This window comes from Anopheles merus, chromosome 3L (assembly GCF_017562075.2).
Source record: "Anopheles merus strain MAF chromosome 3L, AmerM5.1, whole genome shotgun sequence".
Classification (NCBI taxonomy): Eukaryota; Metazoa; Arthropoda; class Insecta; order Diptera; family Culicidae; genus Anopheles; species Anopheles merus.
Window position 1 is genome coordinate 36519226 of NC_054085.1, and position 19917 is coordinate 36539142.

The 19917-nt window shown below is 47.4% G+C and overlaps 3 protein-coding genes across 5 annotated transcripts; all 3 read left to right on the forward strand.

Moving 5' to 3' along the window:
* Nucleotides 1-28: 28 nt before the first annotated feature.
* LOC121598437 (lipoyltransferase 1, mitochondrial) lies at nt 29-8333 on the forward strand. Its single transcript, XM_041925298.1, has 5 exons — nt 29-826; nt 2488-2595; nt 5766-5869; nt 5970-6225; nt 6333-8333. The coding sequence occupies exons 1-5, from the start codon at nt 161-163 to the stop codon at nt 6492-6494; spliced, it is 1296 nt and encodes a 431-aa protein (XP_041781232.1). The 5' UTR covers nt 29-160; the 3' UTR covers nt 6495-8333.
* Nucleotides 8334-10258: 1925 nt separating this feature from the next.
* LOC121598445 (cytochrome b-c1 complex subunit 7-like) lies at nt 10259-11270 on the forward strand (the record flags this gene model as incomplete). Its single annotated transcript, XM_041925321.1, has 3 exons — nt 10259-10421; nt 10631-10678; nt 10818-11270. Coding segments are annotated over 3 exons (459 nt in total), but the record flags the coding sequence as incomplete, so codon positions are not given.
* A 92-nt stretch (nt 11271-11362) lies between these two features.
* On the forward strand, nt 11363-19830 carry LOC121598436 (lysophosphatidylserine lipase ABHD12). 3 transcript variants are annotated; one of them, XM_041925294.1, is made up of 8 exons: nt 11363-11557; nt 12149-14615; nt 16953-17071; nt 17149-17327; nt 18394-18957; nt 19030-19191; nt 19271-19435; nt 19501-19830. In XM_041925294.1, exons 2-8 carry the CDS (start codon nt 14239-14241, stop codon nt 19522-19524), a joined length of 1590 nt encoding a protein of 529 aa, XP_041781228.1. In that variant the 5' UTR covers nt 11363-11557; nt 12149-14238; the 3' UTR covers nt 19525-19830. The 3 variants fall into 3 exon arrangements, with proteins under 3 accessions (XP_041781228.1, XP_041781230.1, XP_041781231.1); XM_041925296.1 differs by having other exon boundaries at nt 12149-13542; nt 19271-19830; XM_041925297.1 differs by lacking the exons at nt 11363-11557; nt 12149-14615 and adding an exon at nt 16236-16774 and having other exon boundaries at nt 19271-19830.
* The last annotated feature ends 87 nt before the right edge of the window (nt 19831-19917 follow it).

A 19917-nucleotide genomic window follows, 5' to 3' on the forward strand; every position in this document is an offset into this window, starting at 1 on the left:
CGAAACTGCGTGTGTGCTGCTGCGTGTGTTGGTGATTACGAGTTTTGCCTAAAGCGTGCGCGCGCGTGTGTGTGTGCGTTCAATCAGCACAAGCGAACAGCTGGTTATCGGCGCTCGACTGAAGAAGAGCGGAAAAAACCCACCAACACTGTCAAGCAAGATGGCTGCCATGGTAGCGAAACGATCGTCGGTGGTTGCTGTTCGATCGCTCTGCCGGATGTACGTCCTGTCATCGGCGTCACCGGTGAGCTCGCGGCTCTTCAGCCCGGGCCAGGCGTTGTGCGCCTATTCCACCACCAAACATCCCTTCCAGGGAGGTAATGGCACCACCGAGGGGAGCAATGGTACGAGCAGCCCAACCGGCCACCTGACCATGAGCAGCAGCAGCAAGCAGCTGTCAACGGCCGACATCAAGAAGATTCCCGACGCTGAGGTTCGCAAATCCGTCTTTATCTCGCAGTCGAACGATGTCTTCACGAACCTGGCGCTGGAGGATTGGATCTATCGGAACTTTGACCTGACCCACCATCACATACTGATGCTGTGGATTAACAAACCGTCGGTGGTGATCGGCCGGCATCAGAATCCGTTCTCGGAGACGAACGTGTCGGCACTGGCACGCAATGGGATCGAGCTGGCCCGGCGCAACAGTGGCGGCGGTGCCGTCTATCACGATCTGGGCAACCTGAACTGTACGTTCTTCATGCCGCGGGCCCGGTACGATCGGAAGTACAACCTGACGCTGCTGACGCGCGCCCTGTACCGGGAGTACGGCATCAATGCGGAGCTGTCCGCGCGGGACGATATCGTGCTGCTGGGCAAAAAGGTAAGCAGTGTGGGAGAGCAGTTTAAATGGTTTCTATTTTTGCATTTTAGGTGGAATATGAGAAGATGTAGCGGAAGACAAGAAACATACTTTTACTGTACTTTACGGGCTGCTTCTTCTATCCTTAAATATGTAGTATCAGGGTCTCAGGGTTTCCCATAATCATTCAGAGGTGGTTAGGTCGAAATCATACATTTGGTTAGAAACTGAGAAGCTTACTATGGGAAAATCCAAACGAGATTGAAGAGAGGCTGGCTGACAAACCTTCCTTGTACAGTACTCAAACGGCATATTCTTTTTTTGCTTTGTTTTTGCCACAATTATCTCTCCCACCAAGGACACTCAGATGCGATATGCCGTTGGTACTGTTGGTGCTACGTGCAATCAATCACGTCGTCCCTTTCCGAAGACGGAGGGCTTTTTTGCACTCCTTTTTTGTGTGTGCTTCTCAGTTCGCATGTTTGCAACACCCGCTGATCGCAAGCTAACGAGCTGAAGGGAGGATCACGACGCGTATGCGCATGAGAGCAGCGAGGCGGTGATGTTTCACGTGTTGCGAGCATGACCCACAAAACCGGTTCTCGTCCAAACCCTCTGCGTGCACACAAATCGGAAGGAAGAACACACACACACACACAATCATGGCCCGGGCACACACAAAGCAGCTCTACATACACCGAGTGCACGTGTACTGGGTGAGAATTTGCATAGTTTATGCGCGAGCACGCGCGCTCGTCGGTGCGCGAGTGTGTATGTGTGTGTGTGTTAGTACGCAGCGTAACATAGTGGGGTCTACAGTCTATAGGGGTCTTTTAGATAAGCCGCGGAAGAGCATCGAATCTTGTTCTTGTGCGCTGGAACGGCTAACGACCGCGGCTCACCCTTGAACCGCGAGATTGGATTTCTTATGAACCGGTGGACACAAATCGCGTCGAGCAGATCGCCAGCAGCAGCTCGCCAAATGGTCAAGTGGCTGTTGCTAGGGCAGAAGAGCAGCCCATGGCGATGTTGTTGTTGTTGATGTCCATGGTCTTAAAATGCTGCTTCGAACGGCGTTGCTACGCACGCAGGTCGTTGCCAGTGTGCACTCGCCTACTGGATGATATCTTGAGAGGAGGGAGACTGGGGCTATTAAACCGGCCCTCGTTCTCTTCACTGCTCGCTGGGTAGTGCCCGAACGCTTGATCCATCCCCCGACTGTGGGGTTGACGATGTCATTGACACTGGCGTTCCGTGATTGAAGATGCCGTTCGTGTGCCTTTGTACCGGTTGGATATGCAAAAGTTAGTATAGCGCATATTCAGTTCCTAAAAGATGTTCAAGGCTCTCTGCTTGGTAACACTCTATTTCTATTGAACAAGAAGACGGGAACAACAAACCACGATGTCTGCAATGACCCTGGAGTGTGTGGTACATTGACGCTTGATTTGATGCTTATCTGGAAAGACATTAAGAATAGAAGTCAGGTTTAGATTGTGTGTTGTACTCCACTAATCTAATCGGTTGTTTTTGTTTCGCGGTTGCCTTGTGATTTTGAGCTCCCTCCCTCTAACTCTCTTTACAATTACCCTGCCGGAGCGTCAATCTAAGGCAACTAAACTAATCTACTATAACTCCAATTCCAAAGTTTCCTCTAATCATATTTTTTTCCTTTTTTCTAGATATCCGGCACGGCGGCAAAACTGGGCCAACCGAACGCTTATCACCACTGTACGCTGCTGGTTAACTCGAACAAGCTACACCTGGGTGCATCCCTCGAGAAAGATAACGTAAGTAGAAGAATGCCGGCTTGGGATAGCATCAAATTGGAAACATCAAAACAACACAGTACAGGGAGGATTCACATCCGAAGCGCAAAGCGCTGGCTGTTGTTGCTATGCGAAAAGGCGAAAACAACAGAACAGTCGACAGGCCACACGATGGTCTGATCTAACATGATAAACCGGTTGGATCACACCATACCCATAAATAATGTCTTGCCTCTCGCAATATGCTTCTTGCTGCTGTTATTGTTGCAAGAAGCGGCTACTTCCTACATCCCCGAGCGTTACACCCACCGCGACCCTCTCTATTAATGAAAGCGAGAGTGTGGTAGGCTTTTTTGGTTCCACACCGAGACACCCGGAGACTCGCCGTCGGAGTGTTTTTTTTTGTGATGATAAATTGTATCACAATGATAAGGCTTTATGGCGGAACAGCTGATACAGGGAGATAGGGGTTAGAACAATTGCAATTGCAGACGGCGCTTTTGTTTGTTTGATGAACAAATTTTATTAAACGAGAGGTGCAAAAAAATATAGCTTTGTTTGAGATAATGTACATGATCAATTGCTCATGATTCTTCTAGAGGGGTCTTGCTTGGGGTGAACTCATTACTTCTGTTTTGCAAAACTTGTGTAGCAAACCCTTCGAGAATGGTCCCAGCTGATTGGCACAACACGCGCGGAATAAATTGTATTGCATCAGCCCTTTGTCCGGACGCGGTAGGCAATTTCGCACGATGATGAGTTCATCGGCACGATGCAACCACCACCACCACCACTACCAATTGAGCAGCTTTGCCCGAACATATCCTTGACCACTCTCACTGAACTTTGTACGGTGAGTCGCCCCTTTTGTTCCAGCGTTCCATCACCGCTGGATGGAAAGCATCGCAACAAGACGGAATTCTTCATCCAGCGACAACGAACCGTGTGTGCGTGGGGTTGATAAACACTAAGTACCCCATCTCACCCCAACGTTCGATAAGGCTCCTCCTCCTACCCCGCGCACCAAACGTATGTTTGGTGTTTGGCACAAAATTAAGGCCAAATGTCTATGAACTGGTTTTGGTGAACCGGTTAGAACCGGCCGTGCACCAGAGTGATAAGTCTTCTTCTCTCCGGTGCCGGCGTTTTGATTACTTTTTCGGGGGCGAGCGAGGGCAAATGCGTAAAGCACCCCACGCACAGCACTCGTTTGTGTGCTTTGTGTGCTGGGCCCGGGAGTGTGATAAGCGTCCCGATGAGGTGGGATGAAAGTCTGTTTCAGTGAACAAGAGACCCACCCCCCACCCATCCATCTTCCCCCTTCCCACAGACATGTGTTTTGTTATGACCAGAATTGAACGATAATGATTGGCATACGACCTTATTTTGGGAAGTAGGTACCAAAACAATGAGAGTTAAAACTTTCAAGTCGCACCGCTTGGAGGAAGAATCGAAGAAGAGTCCATCGGATCACAATGGACCCTTAAGGATGGTAGTTTTTGTGTGTGTGTATGTGTCCGATAACAGATAACGATAAGTTAAGCTGAGGGGTTTGTTTGGGGCTTATTGTCGGCACATCTAGATAATAATGTGTGATCTTCTCAGCAGAGTCTTGTGAGCTTCTTCTTTAATAACCCCGTTCATGGAGGATAAACATTGACCATGCGAGGTCAGAATGCATGGTTGGGTAGACATTAGACGCTTATCTACGAAACAAGTTGTTAAAAGAGCGACAATAATAGTATAATAGTACAATACTTCTGTAAGTTAAGTAACGTAGGATAGCGCTATGATCACTTTATGATGTAGTGGTGATGGTAAGATGTTATTAAATTTGTCAAGAAATCATGTCTAAAACCCGTATTAAGTCAAAATTCTTTGCGGAAGTGTTCCATGGTCATGATCCAGACTATATGTACTTGGCTCCATAAGATCTATAAGCGATCACGATCGCACATCACCTTATGCGATGCTACAATCATCCAAGCTATAAGCATAACATTGTGGAAATAAATCTGACTTTGTTGATGTTATTGAGAGTATATTCTTGTATGTGTAGAACATTAGGAACAACAAAGATGCTTCTTCATAAGAGTCTTGTTAGATCCCGTTGATGTAGAGCCTCTAAGCCACAATGTATGCTGCCCTGAATTTAGTTGAAGTCGAAGTAGTTTAATATCTCGACAAAGAGGGAATCCATCTAGCTATGAGTATGAGAGGAGCAGACCAATCATGTCCTGACTCCCCTGAACGAAGACTTCAAGCATTGGACTCACACCATGAGCCGTTCTCAAATAGAATAAAATCGTTACAGCCGCCTACTGCAACTCCACGCTACATTGTAACTAGGCTACATAAAGTTCAACTAGCGCAAATGTGCTCGCCTCGCCTTGTTTGTGTGTGAAAGTGCTCCTATTGGCCGATCCCTCCTCCGTCCACGCCAGTCGCAAGTAGGCTCACCGCCTGTGTGTAAATCTCAGAGGAAACCCAGGGCGCGCACCAATTTATCTTGATTAAAATCATTTGGCTTCAGTCAGGTCTAAATGAAAACTGGCGCGAACCGGTTCCACGACCGATAGGGAACCAAACCGGAATCGTGTATAAGGGCCGCCGGGCGGGTGGTCTGCATATGGGTCCCTCTCCCTACCCTGCTCTCTGTGCATGGCAGGCGAGATGCGTTTTTCGTTGCCACATATGACGCCGTAACACAGTGTAACACACAGCCCATGACGTCGCCCTTTGTACTGTGACCGCTCGGTGAGGGACTCGATTCAGGAATAGAACTGAAGGACACCGGTTAATGGTGTGTGTTTTGTTAACATTTTGGAAAGAGGAGAGCAACAGAGGGGGGGGGGGGGAGGGGTGTCAGTTCATTCGCGGCGTTGATAAGGGACTGTTAAACAATCTTGCTTTTGCTTGCCCTCAAGGGAATGAAGTCGAATTGATAGCACATTGGGAGGGGGGGGGGTCAGGTAGAGGAGAGCTGTACGCCATGCTCCCCCCCCCCTCGATGGGGGGTTATCTTTGTAGCACACTGGGTGGATGAAAATATGATTTTCTTTTTCTTTTTCGGAGGGAGGTGATCAAGCGTAATGAGAGTGAGAGATGTCTTCCTGCACACGCTTCTTGAAATTAAATTGTTGATCTGATCGTGTGTGTGTGTATGTTTTTTTTTTACGTGTGTCCCGCAGGTCGAAATAACAAGCAAGGCTACCGCTTCCATTCCATCGCCAATCAAGAACCTCGTGGACGTAAACCGAACCGTAAACATCCAGCAGCTCCTATCGGCCATCGGGTAAGTGTTTGTGTGTTTGTGTGTGTTTTGCGCTACAATACATTGTGGGGAATTTCGGATTGCGTATTAATCTATCGTCCTTTTCTTCTTCATTATACAGCTACGAATTCCTGCGCACCCCGGCCACCCAGCTAACTGACGGGGGTCGCGAGCTGCTGATGAAGCAGCGCGGTTTCCAGCTGATCAATCCCACCGACAAGTGGTTCCCGGGCATTACCGAGCTGCGCGAGAACTTCGCCTCCTGGGACTGGCGGTTCGGCAAGACGCCGAACTTCTCCGTCCAGAAAACGATCCAGCTGAAATCGACCACGGCCGCCCACCAGCAGGAGATGAAGGTGAAAGTGGACGTCGAAAAGGTAATGGGGGAGAAGTGCTTATCAGCTGTCCCGGGATCACAGGAGAGCTAATACTAATCGGGCCTTTTTTGTTTTGTCTATCTTCACCGGCACACACACACACACAGGCACTGATCAAGGAAATCAGTCTCATCCTGCCGAATCACGAACCGATCCCAGTCGTGTCCGATATGGTGGGCCGGGCGTACAGCGAGGACTGCTTCCACGGCATCGCGGAAGCGCTGAAGGGTGCCAGCACCGAGAACATGCAGCAGGCGATGGGCTTATGAAGGTTGGTCCTGCCAGCGACGAGCGCCGCCGTACCCTCTTCCTCGTCGACGGGCGTCGGTACGGAGGACAGTTGAAAGCGAAACGTCGTCGCTGACTCACTTTTCATTTCAAACGACCCTCGTTCTCTCTCTCTCTCTCTCTCTCGTTGTAAGACCCCCTTCAATTTGAAATTCAAAAACAGCACCGGAACAAACAAGCAGCTGGTGCGCGCGCGAGCACACGCTGCGTACGAAGCGGCACAGTTAGAATAGTTAGAAGGCTTGTCCTCCCTCACACACCACCACCTAACAGTAGTTAGCAACAGTAGAAAGAAGGGCTCGATCGATCGATCGTACGATCGCATTGCAGTAGTCGGCGGGTTCACGACAACCCTGAACTTTTAGCGGCGGGATGGTGGGAGGTGGCTTTCTGCGTGCCCTTCTTAGGGTGTCTTGGTACGAAGGGGGATTAGAAAAGCAAATGTCATAATGCATACCGGAAACCGGCCTCCTGCTTCAAGCGAAAAGCCAGTAAACAACAGTTTGAACGGAGCGAACGAAAAAAGCTACAAAAAAAGCATCGCCTGCTGTGGTCAATCGATCGACACGTAACACACGCCGGGCATATTGCACCAACAGCTAATCAGCTGTTGTTTGTCGAAGAGAGGTAGAGCAAGGCAAAATGCAATCGAAGCAAATCCGTTTTACCATCTATCATGGCCCTTGCGCATGCGTCATCCGCTTTCGATTTAGCTCATTTGTTTGTATTAGTTTTTGCTTTTAAACCCTTTTTGACCAACAATCGAGCTCGAGAGAGAGAGAGAGAGAGAGAGAGAGAGAAAGAGAAAGATGAGGATAAGGAAAAGTCTGGAAACTAATGCTCCGCGTGCAATCAGATGATCTGCAGCGCGAACCTGTTTACTTGCTTTATAATTATTACTCTTTGCGCCGTCGTCGCGGATCTTTTTAGTTTGTGAAATTTGCACGTAGGCGCCGTAGTCGTGCTGTGTTGGTGGAACCTGATTGCCTGATCTTTCTTTAATGTGATCTTGAGGATAGATAGGAGAGGCGAAATTGTGATTAGGCTTAAAAATGACCGAGTGTAGAACCCCGGGGGCGACAAATCCCCATTGGAAAACCTTTCTGACCTTTTTGGACTCAACGATAGTGCTCTACCGATCAGGAATCCTCTGTTTATTAAGTCTCCCATTTTAATCCGCAACAAAAGTAGTGTAGTCCCAGTGGCATTGGCAGGGCGCGACGGACGGGGCATGCACACGCTGCTAGTAGTATATAGTGTGTAGGACATGCTTATTGATTATTCTCCATCTGTTTTTTTGCGGTTAGATTTAGTTACGAGCTTCCTGTGCCGGCACAATGCGGCTTACCGTTTTGCAAGCAGCAGAGGGGGAAGCAAAGTTACATCAAGAATGCGATCATATCATTTCGTCGTCCCGCTACCGACACACATTCAAACACACCGCTAGCAAGTTTTAGTTGGATGGTCGGGTTGTGTGTCTGTTCGCTTATGTCTAGGTTTTACTACTCTACTTACTTGGTTTGACTTTGACGTGTTCCTGGATGGTTCGTGTACTGTTTTTGACCTGACCCTAGTATCCTAGTGTAGCGCTTTCCTATGCTTTACTTTCGATTTTGCTTTCCTATTTCAACCGTAGAGTGGTAGTACTGCAGAAGCCTAGTGTTCATGGGAAGGAGTGCGCAGTGTAGCGTTAAGTTGATAGTGTACTTTTTGGATTAATCCCGCAACCCGTTGTTCATAGATTGTTGATCATAAAAGACCAAATAAGATAGGCGATAGGGAAGATAAGGATAATAAAAAAAATAATGTTGAAAATGAAATGCTGATTTTGTATGTGTTTTTAACCAATGCCTTGAATCAGCGACTTATAATCAAAAGATTTTTGTTATTACCATCCACTATTCGCCGGAATGATGTGTTCTATACATACGACGCCTCATGTCTATCTCATCAAACCAGCTAATCTATGACCAATGTCAGTGGGTCCCTCCACTCCTCGATTGGTCGAATATGCTGAGTGTTGGAAATTCATTTCGCAAAGCGTTCAACTCATCGTTTAGTATCTCACATTCGGTCAGATCCAGCAGCTGGTAGCTCGGGACAGCTCGTCGCAATTGTTTGCAGAAAGGAATCGCTCGACGTCATATAACCGGCAAGTCCTATTCGTTTTAGGCGCGTACAAGCCTGCACCAGCATAGTTAGCTCATTATCGAAACATTCATCTCCGTTCCAGCTATAGCCGAGGTCGAGCTCTTCTAGATTGATGCAATTATATAGCGCCTCCAGCGCACCAACGGTCACTATGCACGTTCGATACAGGTTAAGGCTTATGAGCTGCCGGTTGTATTCCCCGATCGTACGGATGATAGAAGATCGCAAATGATATCGTTGAAAGAATGTTAAAAGCGTTTGCAAACGAATTGCACACCTGTCCAACGCTACGGAGCGACAGCTGATCGAGGTGCGAAAAGATCTCAAACAGCATCTCGTGCGGTAGATCGGTAAGCTTCCTCCCAGTGGCCCTTATAGGTGGTAGGGCGCTTGAGTCGCGCGTGCCACTGTCCGGGGTGACTCTCCCGTGCGATTTCAATGGTACCGCAGACGACTGATGTAACGTTTCCTCCGAACTGTCTTCCACACCTACCAAAGCAATTCCATCAAAGTTGACGATGGCTTTTACCCGATCACGCGTGTTAAGCTCGAACCGTAGCATCTTTGTCGAGTGTCGAACGGTTCGTATCTCTGGGCAGAAGAGCTGGGGAGAACTGTTGCTCAGGACGCCATCATAACGACAATCCCATAGCAGGGACCATGCCTTTGCTTCGGCTCTGTAGGCTCAGATGCGTACCACTGCCCCGGTATGCTTCTTTTCATACCAGCCGACCCTGGACGGGTAGATGGACTGCTCGTATTTCACAATGAAATAAAAATTAACTGGAGCATTATCTTCCGGCGCAACATTCTCCAGCCCGAACTCGGGCATGCTTTGCCACCACGTTCCGAGTTTGGGCGTGGCATAAAGCTTGGCTCTAGGGGTATAGTTCTCCGGTGGTCCGATTAGATTTACCAAAAGAGTATCACTGATATCAGGTATGATCTCGACGTGGATCATCGCGACGTACAACACGTACTGCAAACATTCTTCTTTGCTGACCGGCAGTGTTGGGTACTCGATGTTTTGACTCATATTTTAACAGGCTGTGGGGAACGAAAATGGGATTAAAGTTAATAGTGAAGGTCATACAATATAATCATATCGTTTGGCAGAATTGAACCGCTGCTTGCCTACCGTTAGAATAAACCAAAACATTGAAATTTTACTCTCGAATGCTGAACAAATAAAGACAAAAGACGATCGTTTCTTATCAGATCCAGAAGTAAAGCAATTTCACTGAAGTACAGGGCGAGAAGATCGTTTGTTTTGTTGTACCTCACTGTTATACCGATTCTACACGACTTGTGCGAACATTGCACGCAAAACTCCATGAACCAAAACAACACTCAGATTGTTAACAACTGTTATCCCTGAAATTTAGTATGAAATTTTCCCAAACAAGATATTACTGTTGTTGTGCAGAAATAAAGTTAATTGAAATCGCTCTTTTCGTGTTTCGAATTGTCCGGCACGAGATGTACGCATTGCATCCACCTCTTTCTGTTGTCTTTTCATTGCCGATTTCACTGCTGGCACATCGCCCAGAAGTCAGCAGCGCACTATAAACTCCCGCTTGTCAAATCGCGCTGACGTCTCTGCGCTCGCCAATTGCACAAACGTCAAGCACGCAGTTTCGTTCTCGTTTTTTGCAAAGTCCCAAGAAGCTGTGCAGAACATTTCGGGGAGGATTTTTCCGAACGTTTTTCCACGATAAAAATGTCGTACCTCGCACGCAAAGGACCCGCCATCTACTGTGAGTGGTTGTTGAAATTTTAAAGCGCTCCATCCTACCTGCTGTGCCGTTTTTTGTCCCCGCAAAGCCTTATTGTTTTGACGAGGCACGGTCAGCGTTCGGCGCAACAAATTACATAATGTTAAGAAAATTGTGTCCTTAGATTCCGGTGCGGTGAAGCGGGGTTTGCGTGCATTGTTTACTAACTGCTTTTTTCCATTTTTTTGCAGCTGCCCTCGGCAAATGGGCCTACAATATGGCCGGATTCAACCAGTACGGTGAGTGTTACGGGGTTTGTTATTGTGACGCACGGACGTTGAACACAGCACAGCTCACCCTCCCCGTGTCCTGGTTCGCGTTGACCTTGCTGCGAATGGCACACTGATCCGGATGTTCTTCCCCCCCGTATTCCCACAGGTCTGCACCGCGACGACTGTCTGTATGAGAACGAGGACGTGAAGGAGGCGATCCGCCGCCTGCCGGAGAAGCTGAAGGATGAGCGCAATTTCCGCATCACGCGCGCCCTCCACCTGTCGATGACGAAAACGATCCTGCCGAAGGAACAGTGGACCAAGTACGAGGAGGACACCAAATACCTCGAGCCGTACCTGCAGGAGGTGGTCCGGGAGCGCGAGGAGAAGGTCAAGTGGGAATCGAACAAGTAAACCTTTTTTTTTCGTGCGAAGCGATTCGAAACGAAGATATGCGCACTGTGCCGTGGTGGTGGCGGTAACTCGCCGCGCGTTATGAACATCTACCGCTAAAGGGGTGCGGGACGTTGGAAGGTGGCCTTCCCGCCGGTACCCCGTCACGGCATTTGTGTGAATTATTGTGAAGCATTAGGAATAAATCATGTATCGTTGAACCACACTCAGCTGGAGAGTCGCGTTTGTGTCTATGTGAACAACAGCGGAACGAATCGAGAAAGCTCTACAGCATCGGCAGCAAACACGATACGAAGAAAGCTTCGGTCCAAGCAACCTCGAGCAAAAGCTCTCCTGTTCACTGTCAGCTGGTTTTGACAGCCGTTTGTTTACATACAGACACGCATTGCCAGCACGTCGAAGGGATGATCGTGCGTAGCAAAATGTTAATTAGTTAAAAATAATCCAAAAAACCAGTGCCGATGACGAAGGAAGGAAGTTTAACTGTAAAATGTAAGTAACTGTGCTGAATAATCATACTTTGCGACACGTGCTCTTTACATTCAGTTTTTGGTTTGCTGTTTTGTGTCGCTGGTGTCACTTGTCTATCGATGCGGTCTCATCGATCTGTACACCGTATGGGAAAGAGCTGTTTGCCATCGATTAATCTCACCCCCCCAAAAAAACGCACATTTATCTACACTATGCGTGTAATCGATGGTTTAATAGCGACTGCTAATCATTTTGATAAACATTATCTCCTAATCACCTACGATTTTTCTTTGCTGAAAATTTACCATTTGTTGGCATCCTGGCTTGGCGATTGGCTTTCCTGTTTAGGTTGTTAATTAGTTCATCTGGTGAATATTCGTAATCTTTACATCATCTTCATCCTCTTTTTCCTTTACAAAAACGTGTTTTTAGCATTGCCAATTTGTGTATTTAACTGTGCATTAAGTAAAGGCCTTCACAGACACTCACACACATCGTACATAAAAGCAAAAGGGCAATTATGTTCTCGTCATTAAACATGTACCACGAACCCCCCCCCCCCCCCCTGCATTCCGCATACTGAACCGTTTCGGTAACCTATTTTAATTGCAGCGTACTACAAGTGCAATTACATCACCACGGCTGGCCTCCACCACGGTTGCTGCTCGGCCGGCTCCCCTACAGGCGACTGCACTCTCCCGGTGTCATCGGTGCCGAACATTGTTCCCGAGTTGCTTTTTTCTGCTCTCGCCTCGCCTTGCCCTTAAACGGTAGACAGGATCAACGTCGACATCAACGTCAAACTACAACTACACGAAAACGTGTGCCAAACCGAAGACACCAAAAACCGACATCGTTAACGTTCGTACTAGCTGCTGTGTGCGACAGTGCCTGAACCAGTGACGCAGTCATCAAAATTGTCCTAAATATTTCGGACTTTGGACTGCTCTAACTCGTAAACAGTAAGACGAAGAGGCATGTTGGGGATAGAAACGCTCCTAGGAGCGTAGAAAAACCGTTTAAAACGTGACTTCAATTTTAAAGTTCGTTTTTGTGCTTCCAAATGAGCACACACCATTAGAATTGGTAGATAAAGCCAGTTGTGCACATTTGCTCGGTTCCCAAAAAATCGCAAACACAGCCGAACAACGCAAAAGGGGGAATTTGCTTCGTTTTTCCTTTTGCAACGCGCAAACATTTTACGCAACCACGATCGTGCGGGGAGCGCCCGCGTCGACCTGCGCGAATGATTTTTTTGCCAGTACGGTTTTCCCCCAATTTTCCCTTGCACACAGACACACATACACACGATCGGGAAAGAGAACATCCCGGACGCTATTAATGAAACAAAAGCCGGGAGATTTGGTGGGCAATTTTGTGCGATTTTGCTCTCCCGTTTGGCCGTTTGCGCTGCGCTGCGCTGTGTGGTGGTAACAGTTTTGCATCACCGTTCAACCGGCGTGAACGTTCGTTGCCGGTATTTTGAGAGTGTGGAAAATAGCGCATAGCAGTGCATTTCAGCATTTCTCACCGCATCATAGCAAGCGCGGCGAGTTTTATCGGGGAGTTTTCCTCCTTTTGGTTAAAATTTCAACGGTTATCATCAAGCTGCGTGTGTGTGTGCGTGTGCGTACCGTGCAAAAGCATATGTTTTGATACGGCAACCGGTGGGGAGCGGTGGGTGTTTATACAGCTGGCAAAGTGCAATTTAATCATCCCTTCCCATCCCCCCCCTGTGAGTGTGTAATCGAAGGTTCGTATTTTTCTGTTACGAGCCGGTCCCATCAGGGCAAGTAAGGCAGAAAGCGGAGAAGGTGGTGGCGAAGTGGTGCAACGGACGGCAGCACAACATAACCAAGGAGCGGAGGGGGTTCGAGCACACGAACGCATCGCCATCGTCATCGTCGTCGTCGTCGTGTCAGCATCGTCGGAGGAAGTTGTGCGAATTCAGCGGCCGAACCGTACGCAGGCATGTACTGGTCCGTCAAGCGGCGCGCTTTAAAAAGGTGATTACGAATGTGTTTGATCGGCGTTTGGAGTTTGAAGTTTTAGTGTTGAGTGTTGATTTTCCCTTGCTTCCTCCACACATTCCAAAGTGTGTGTGCAAAATCCCAAAATTAATCAGCAAACGGAGCAATAACTATATGACGCTGTAGGAATTGTTAACGACACCATCATCCCTTCACCAAAAAAGGGCGTCTCCATGACGACGCACTGGATGGTTGCGCGTTGTAAGTGTGTTTGTGTGTGCGCTCGTGTGTGAGTAAATTTTACGCATCGGGAAACCGGCTCAGGAACCGTGAATTTGTATGCGCTCGTGACAAACACTGCCAACAGAGACCAACAACAAGTGTGTTTACATTCGCTCGCCACTGACAGCACCGCTGGGCTGGTGTTATTGCGCTATCGGAAACAGTATTTGGCGAAATAAGGGGCCGCGGCTTGTGACCACCGCCAAATAAGTGTCGGGAGTGTTCGCGACATACAAAATCCCGATCGCCGACGCGATTCTATTCGCGTATCAAGTTCGATTCGATTGCAGACGGCAAAGTGAACCAGTCTCGAGCAGGCCGCAGCTCAGTTTCTCTTTGTGTGGTGTACAAAGGGGTGTGCCACTGTGTGTGTTTCCTGCTTCCGGTTTTTATGCACAAACAGATAGAAGATTCTTGGAAGAAAGTGTGTCAGTGTGGGTGTGTATGTAGATGATTCACGATCCCACCCACCCATCATCAGCTGGAACCGTTCGTGTGTGCGGAGTGAACAGAGTCACATTGAAGTGTCCCCTTGCCTGGTGCTTGGCGTGTGTGTGTGTGAGCTTGTGTGTGCCGTGTGACGATCCTGTGCTTTTTCTCAACCCCATATTAAGCTATCCCCCCAATCCTAACACACCCCCTTGCAGGGGAATCCTTGCTGTGACAGAGGATCGCACCTTTTCCACCTTAAACTTTAAAGGAACGCGGCGGGAAATAATACCTCACCAGCACAGGATGGCCATGTTCGATCTCGATCGTCTCATAACCGATCTCTTCAAGACGACCGTCCTGCCCGGGATAGCGATCGGGCTGTGGTTGACCGATTTGTAAGTAAAATGACCGGAGTGCGATATCTGTCCGACTTCTTCGGTTGGCACCGAACTTCTTTGTCCCGTGTGTGTGTGTGTATCTGTGTGTCCGAGATCGCGTTTTGCTTGTACTTTGTCTTCTTTGCACTACTGCACACACACACGCGAAACAGATTTATCTCGATGTTATGCAAGCGTATTCGCCGGCACGGGGGGAAAAGGTCGCCAGCTTCTTGGCGAGTGAATAAATGCCCACGGACACTGGAGCGGTGGAATCGTTAATAGAATTAAAATGTCTTAGCCCGTCTGGGGCACATTTAAATCACAGATCGCGCCACCATCATGACGATCTGGTGCGAGGACAGTTCTAGAAGATCGTGTGAATGATCATTCCCTTTGTTTGCCACTTTAGCTTTGCTTCCTGCGCCATTGTATGTAGTTCCGTTGCAGTTTTTTCTAATGTTTGCTCGTTTTTCTTACATTCTATTGCACTACGTGCTTGCATGAAATTGAAATAATTATTTATTCTATTCTTTATAATTTCTTTTTCACATCGTTTCCATGAGATAATTGTTCTATTTTGCCGCTCCGGTTATCTTCTTTTTGCACGATCGGCTCTGCTTGAATGCAGTTCTCTGTGTTTTCCTTTTGTTTTTGTTGTTCACGATGGTGCCCATTTCATAAACAAATGCTCCCTCTCTCTCTCTCTCTTCTCTCATTGGCGCAAACCACGAGGGTTGAACTTTGTACTGGCTGGTTATCATTGTTATGCATGTTTTATGAAACACAAGTTGTACCTCTCTACATGATTGTTTCAAACCGAACACATTCTATTCGTTTCCTGCATTGTGGATGCATTTCAAGGTCTTTTGTTGAATAATAATCTTCTCCTTCTTTTATTTGAGACGTAAACGTCCTACGGGGACATACTGCTGTGTCTATAGTATATTATACAGGCTTTCGAGACCTAATTCAGTAAATATCACCATACTACAACAAGCCACATAACATTAAGTCAGTCCTTTCTACGGGGGGATGCGGTTCCATTGTAGAGTTGAACCCACGACGGGCCATGTCGTAAAGTCGAGTACGAGTACGAGATGACGACTGTACCACGGGACCGAATAATCATCACGCTCGTTCGAATTGCAATTGGTTGATAGGAGAATGGCGTATGCTCGAGCTTTTAACAGTCAAAAAATTGAAATGATCAATTGTAGTATTATACATTTTATGATTTTAACAAGCAGAGTCTTGATTATTAGTTGACCCAACTAAATCAAGGTAATGCAAAGGAAAACAATGAAATTACCCAAAAAAACTCATCTACGTATAGCTATACACTTTGAACTACGAAATGATTTGATCGTATGGTAAGGAGTATACTTTTGTCTTTGGATTTTGGCTAAAAATATTTACTTCTGCATAATAATCCTCAACATTTGCTTCGGTAGTTTCATTATTAAAATCCTTAGCTATCTTTGTATTATTTTATTTTCACAGTTTAAAATGATGTTTCTACTTGCTTCTTGACTCTTGAATGCACTTGAATTATTCTTTTTGTGTTTTTCACCTTTCGCTTTTTCACCACAAATACTCTATTTATTCTCTTTTTCACAAATATGTGGATTTGATGTTTTAGTTGTTCGTTTTTATTGCTCCACAAGCATCTTCTGCTTTGACTATGTTGAAAAAAACCTCTCCTGTGGAGTGCTGGTAAGCAAACTGCAAACATTAACTTTGTTTTGCTCACACCAACACCAACACCACGAGTCTCGCCGTACCGGTTTTTGCCAGTGCCATACAGTACACAGTACTTTGATTGCAGAGATAACGAAGATGTGGTGCAGATCTTCGCCCCAGATTACGTGCCACGCCAGCAGGGGAAGGAGATAGTTTATTTGCCGCACTTTTCAGGGTCAAGTGCAGAGGAGGCGTGCACTCACTCGCTTACAACAAGTGCGCACGCTGTCTTCATCCATCCCATACCACACAAACACAAATGTAAGGGACCACCCCCTTTGCAATTTGTGCCGGTTTTGTGCCGCGAAGAAGTAGATTCTACATCTAGTGTGTGCGCACCGAGCCTAAGTACACGCGCCCACACTAATCGCACTCGAACGCGCGTTGCACCACGTCGAATGCACCGTCGCCAAGATGATGCCCCTCTGCCGCAAGTAATGCATTTGCTGTGCTAAGTGTGTCGTTTAGGTGTTCTCTTCGTGTTGTTCTCTTTATTTTGTTTAAATTTTAAAGTCCGTTTTCCATCAACTTTTTACTATTTCCGTGAGCTCCATTTAAAGGATGAGTAATAAGTGTGTATGTAATCGAGTTTCGTTCGCTTCCTACTTCCAGAATCGGTCGATGTACGTGTGCAGTTGCGGTGCTGCTATTTCTCGTCGGGTTCGTCATACTACCGATCATCTTCAAGTATTCGTACGCACTCCAGAAAAGCATCCTCTTTCTCACCTTCAGTAAGTGATCCAAAACAAAAACCTGCCCCCTCCGATCGAATGTGCAAGTCTGATTGCGTCTTTTCCTCCCTTTGCAGTAACCTATCCACCGAACCTGGACCTGAAGCGGCCGGAAAAGAGTGGCCTGTACGCGACGAGAAACTTCTACGTCAACCATCACGACCACGAGGAGGACCTCGAGGTGAACGTTGCCGTGTGGCACGTGCTGCCGCTCGATTTGGTGCGCCGCTATGCAAAGGAACTGCACGTCGACGAGGTAAGGGGCAAGCGTGGCAGCAGATGATCGTGGCGTGCATCCACCGTAATGATGCGCTCCGTGCGAATTTGCCTCAAGCGCACGCTTCAATCATCCCCCTTTGCCGCGGAACGCTCGATCGCCGCGACGAAGCTACTACTTTTACGTGCGGAGGTTATTTTTACAATTTTGTCAACCAAATGCTGCGCGCACAGCATTCGGTTTTTGGTCGCGCGTCGCCATTCGGCTGGGGGAGACGGGTGAGACCTTGGTGCCGGGGCCAGGTGCCGGGAGGGTTACGATCATTTTGATCCATTATGCAATTAGCTACAAGGGGGAGATAGGGGAACAGGGAAAAAACGGAAAATGCTCCCACAAGGCTAAGTTAAGGGAGTGTTGTTGGTCTTTCCATTTTACCAAGGGCCGTTTTTCAAGGAAAACAGACTATCAGGAAAGAAGGAAATCAATAAGTGAAGTGAAATAATTAATGTAATGCTGCCACCGTTCCGTTATTGCTTTACGATTTATTAACGTAGTTTTTCGTTGTAGCTTGGCTGTTAACTTGCTTTGTGGAACGGAACAAAACGATGGTGTATGGATATGAATATTGTATGCCTCAATTTCATCGCACCAAGTGTTGGCTTTCACATGAACGAGAGAGAAAAACGAAGCTAAGAAAAAAGATTTGATTGATTGAAATTGTAAACACATTGGAAAAGCAAATTGAACACCTTTGTTGTCTAGTTTTGCTCTTTTTCTTTCAATTATTTTGTTGAAGAGAAAGAGCCTCTTTTTAAAAACGATAGCAACAAGCTGATTGACGACTCACACTAACTTACATTGTTAGAAATGGCTCCAAGATGTTGCTTTTATCAGTGTCACTAGAAATATTAGTCAAGCTTAATCGTTTGATAAACAGAGCGATTATCAATGGCACTCCTGGAGTGACTTCTAGTTTCAGTTGACGGGAATTTACAACGCTTGAGTCATCACTTTGGCAGGAAATTTAGCGATAAAAGCAAAACTTTACTTTGCAGCAATGAGGACGCATATTTTCTAACAATTATTTCCCTTACTGCTTCCCCAGCGAACGATAGCAAACAAAACGCTACCAACGATCGATGGCGTTACGAGCAACGGTGGTAGCATCGTTGCCGATGAAAAACATCACGCCGGTGATCGTTACAAAGGGATCGAAAAAGTGCTGCGCTCGGACGGGTTTAAGCTAACCGATGAGAAACACCAGCGCGACCTGTTCGAGGAGACGCTGCGGGCCACGACGAACGATGTGGTGCTGTACCTGCACGGAAATACGGCATCGCGCGGCGCTCCGCACCGGGTCGAGCTGTACCAGATGCTACGGGCGCTGAACTACCACGTGATAGCGATCGACTACCGTGGGTACGGTGATTCGGCCAACCTGTCCCCGTCCGAGCTGGGCGTCGTGTACGATGCGCTGGCCGTGTATCAGTACATCACGAGCATCACCAACAATCCGGTCTACCTGTGGGGCCATTCGCTCGGCACGGGCGTTTCCACGCATCTGCTGTCGCTGCTGACCGAGATGAGCCTGCCCGGGCCGAAAGCGGTCGTACTGGAGAGTCCGTTTAACAACATCAAGGAAGAGATATGTGCCCATCCATTTTCAAAGGTGAGCGATCGGTTGTATGTGCTTGCGGAGTTGATTATAAATGACCATTGCGCTCCTGTTTTTTCTTTGTAGTTATACCGTCACCTGCCATGGTTCGACTACCTGATCTCCAGACCAATGTACAAGAATAAGCTGCGCTTCGAGTCCGACCAGCATATTGCCGAGTTCCGTCAGCCGGTGCTGATACTGCACGCGGAGGACGATCTCGTGGTGCCATTTGAATTAGGCTATAAGGTAAGTGTAATGGGCGCTCCACGCTCCCATCAACATGGCTGTTGCAGTAGTACAGCTTTCTTCTACTCCCCCCCACCAGCTTTACCGCAAAGCGCTAGACACGCGGGGCAAATCGTGGGGCCCGATCGAGTTCCATCGGTTCGAGCAGAGCAGCCACTACGGCCACAAGTACATCTGCCGGGCGCCGAATCTGCCCGAGATATTGTGCGCTTTTTCCACGCGTACCGCGACGCACAATACTGAGGTGAGAGGAGACAATTGTGGGAAATTGCAAAGTTGCATATAAGTTACTCGTTTTTTTTACGTTAGTCCGTAGTTAAGTGGACTGAGTGAAAAGGAAGGAAATGCTTTCGCAAGGTGTTTATGCTGTGTACCGTGTAGTGGCGCGTACCGCAGTTGACCAAATGTTGCAACACATCGTTCGAATTTAGCCAGTGTCAGGGTTTATTATGTACATGGAGAAATGTTCGATTTCCCCCCCGCGGAAAGTAATTAGATATAACGGCGTGTATTTCGGTCGATTTAGCTTACGAGTGTCTACATGAGAGATTCGTTTTTAGATGAACTATTTCGTAGAAGTAATCCCTCTGAACAATAAATGAACTAAATAAGGAAAAAAAAACGTTTCCTTCAACTAACTATGAATATTCTCATACAGATGTGAAAAATTCGAAAAACTACGACTAACACAATGAGAAGCTTGTCGTTTGAAGAAGAAATCAGATG